This window comes from Cornus florida, unplaced genomic scaffold (genome assembly GCF_030987335.1).
Source record: "Cornus florida cultivar Cherokee Brave unplaced genomic scaffold, ASM3098733v1 CherokeeBrave_3.0.0_Hap2_Chr08, whole genome shotgun sequence".
NCBI classification, from domain to species: domain Eukaryota; kingdom Viridiplantae; phylum Streptophyta; class Magnoliopsida; order Cornales; family Cornaceae; genus Cornus; species Cornus florida.
The window spans coordinates 52373103-52375702 of record NW_026775578.1 but is presented as its reverse complement, the minus strand read 5'-3'; the positions used below and the strand labels follow the sequence as shown (position 1 = coordinate 52375702).

Genomic DNA, 2600 nt, shown 5'->3' with positions numbered 1-2600 from the left:
AAATGATTGAGGTGCACAATATTTTCTTACAATCTTGTACTCGACTATAGTTTTCTGCACATTATTGATACATATATACATAGAGAAGTTTATCACAGTTGAAAGTTCCATTACAACTTTAATAATCATGGGCATTACCTCCTCTGAAAGTTCAGCTTTGCTATGGAATATGCAAAAACAGATGCAAAGACTAGTGGGTAAGCAAAGAGAACTAATGCTACGATACCTAAATTATTTTTTTTGATACCCATAATAACTTTCTAAGAATGTATTGATTGCTTTACGTTCTCCGAACACTATTATTTCTTCATCTATATCTCCATATTGTGAAGTAAGAAGGCCTATCGGGGACCAGGCTGTTGGGCAAATCCAGTAACACCAAGCCCACCATTTTGGAATTTTCTGTAAGAGAAAAAATATTAAGATAGTTAGACTAGTTGAAATTGAATTTTAATTATAATATGGAACTAAAGACTCTTGTAACAGGTTTCTATCTTATTTGTTTTGAAATTTAAGATGGTTAGCATAATACTAGGAAAATACGTAGGCTGAGGAAATAATAATTATTTTCATCTTCAATTACTCATAAAAAATATATATATTTTTACGACTTCAATTGGATAAAAAGGCATAGTTTTGCCTTCTAGACTTTTTGGCTTTGACATCATAAAAGTTGAATACATGAATGGTGTTGTAAGTGCTCAATTAATAAGTTGATAAAACAATTATCAGGTTCAAGAGAGTCAGAATTAACTTACTGGTCCTGGTATGATGTATCCTGCGAACAAATTCAATATGGTGTAACAGAAGGCTGCCAGCGCTGAAGCGACTTGGAAGTTTGGGGTCAATGAAACAAGCATCATCCCAAGGTAAGTGAAGTAGAGAGCATTGTACAAAACATTGTGTAGAAGTACCAAAATACTTTGTCTACCGAGAGGTCGAAATTTATTGCTGGATATGTTATTATCACAAATAAAATTGCTTGAAGAAATATATATGGAATTTCAATAGTCACCTGCAATATAAGAAATATTATGTTCGTATGAAAATATGCAAATTTATTATTATTATTATTATTATTTTATAATAATTATTGTTATTACTTGTATTTTATTATTTGTATTCTTGACCTTTAGAAATTCTAAAATATGCTTATGAACATTTTTGAACCTGTGCAAATGAGTAGGCCCATGAGGAGTACATTCCAGTGAACCTCTCTCTGTATACAATGATGCGCTCAGTAGCTATAAATGGTAGAACTGATGAACAGTTGCCTATTCCCAGGAATTGTACTAATATGAACATTGCTCCTAGGATATTGAACAAATCCTGTTCTCCATTTCTTCAGAACAAAGATAACAAAAATCAGCATTTAAGATGTTAAAAATGTAAATGCGTATAATAGCAGGTTGCTGTAAAAATAATTAAAAAAAAAAAAAAAATGAAAATGTAACTTTTATGTTGTGTCATGAAGAACTGGTCTGTGTTATCTCAGAATTTTGAAAGAAACTTCTTCTTTTTAAATCATATCTCCCCCTAAAACGAACAGTAATAGCAACGTACTGCCTGTTTATTGACATGTTATTATATGCAAATCAGTTGGATCTGAAAAACGATGGCTTACATTTGCTTTCCTTTTTGCCAAAGAAGTGCTCCAAATACCAAAGAAGCCATGGTCATAAATGGTAATCGCGCCAAGTTATATTTGGGACTCCTCCAATAGGTGAGGTGATGTTTCCAGAGACATGCTTTGAATTTTTTCCATCCATTTTGCGAAAAGCGAGTAGAGAAATGTAAAGCATTTGAACCTTGTGCTGGGCAGTTCAGTTCATTAACCAGTGCTTTGGTTTCCCTACATACAAAAGAACGTTATTACCTGATTTATTTATTTTTCTAGGTTTTCGTATATCAACCAATGTGAAAAACCAACATCTTAAAGAGTGTCAATGAGAGTCTCATAAATAATGCTTATGCTTACCGACATAGATGAGACTCTTTGTAGAGTTGGGCAAAGTCTAAACCATGTTGTGCTTCTGAAGATGTACTTGTAACCTCTAACATCCACGCAGGGATGTAATTTTCGTGGATTTTTGGCATTTCATCAATGCTCTGCCATAAAACACTCTAGTTCTTTAGTGATTATGGTTTTCATTTCTCTGGGTTATGATTAAATGCTAGTTATGGAGTAGTTTGGTATAAGTAGTATATTTTCGTTATTGCAATACCACCTTTGTTCTTTATTAAAGGGAAGAATCAACCTGGTTGCAACTATAGAATTATTTGGAACAAAGAAGGCCATTGTCTAGTGTTAGTGTAATTTGCACATTGGCTGCTTTAATTAATATGGAGAAGGAAAACATAAAGTTAGAATGAGGGAAGAGGTGCACGTCATTGTTGCTTACCTGAAAATATTTTATAAGTTCACTTGAATGCTGCCCCAACTCTCCGGAATATATTATTTGTCCTCCTCTCTTCATTAAAATTAGCTGCAAAAATAATAAAAATAATAAATAAATAAATCAGATTTTTCCAATGATATTACTCTTATTTAGTAAGTAATAAGTAATCGTATCCAGAAAAAAAGGCAAACCTAGTGCACG

At 32.6% G+C, this 2600-nt stretch overlaps 1 protein-coding gene across 2 annotated transcripts; it reads right to left on the bottom strand.

The window, feature by feature from the left end:
* Positions 1–347: 347 nt before the first annotated feature.
* On the bottom strand, positions 348–2600 carry LOC132271723 (pleiotropic drug resistance protein 3-like). 2 transcript variants are annotated; one of them, XR_009469775.1, is made up of 5 exons: positions 1979–2600; positions 1625–1852; positions 1171–1342; positions 759–1015; positions 348–402 (listed from the first exon to the last, which is right to left on the bottom strand). XR_009469775.1 is itself a non-coding variant. In XM_059773184.1 (4 exons), the coding sequence occupies exons 1-4, from the start codon at positions 2095–2097 to the stop codon at positions 860–862; spliced, it is 675 nt and encodes a 224-aa protein (XP_059629167.1). In that variant the 5' UTR covers positions 2098–2600; the 3' UTR covers positions 745–859. The 2 variants fall into 2 exon arrangements, 1 of the variants encoding a protein (XP_059629167.1); XM_059773184.1 differs by lacking the exon at positions 348–402 and having other exon boundaries at positions 745–1015.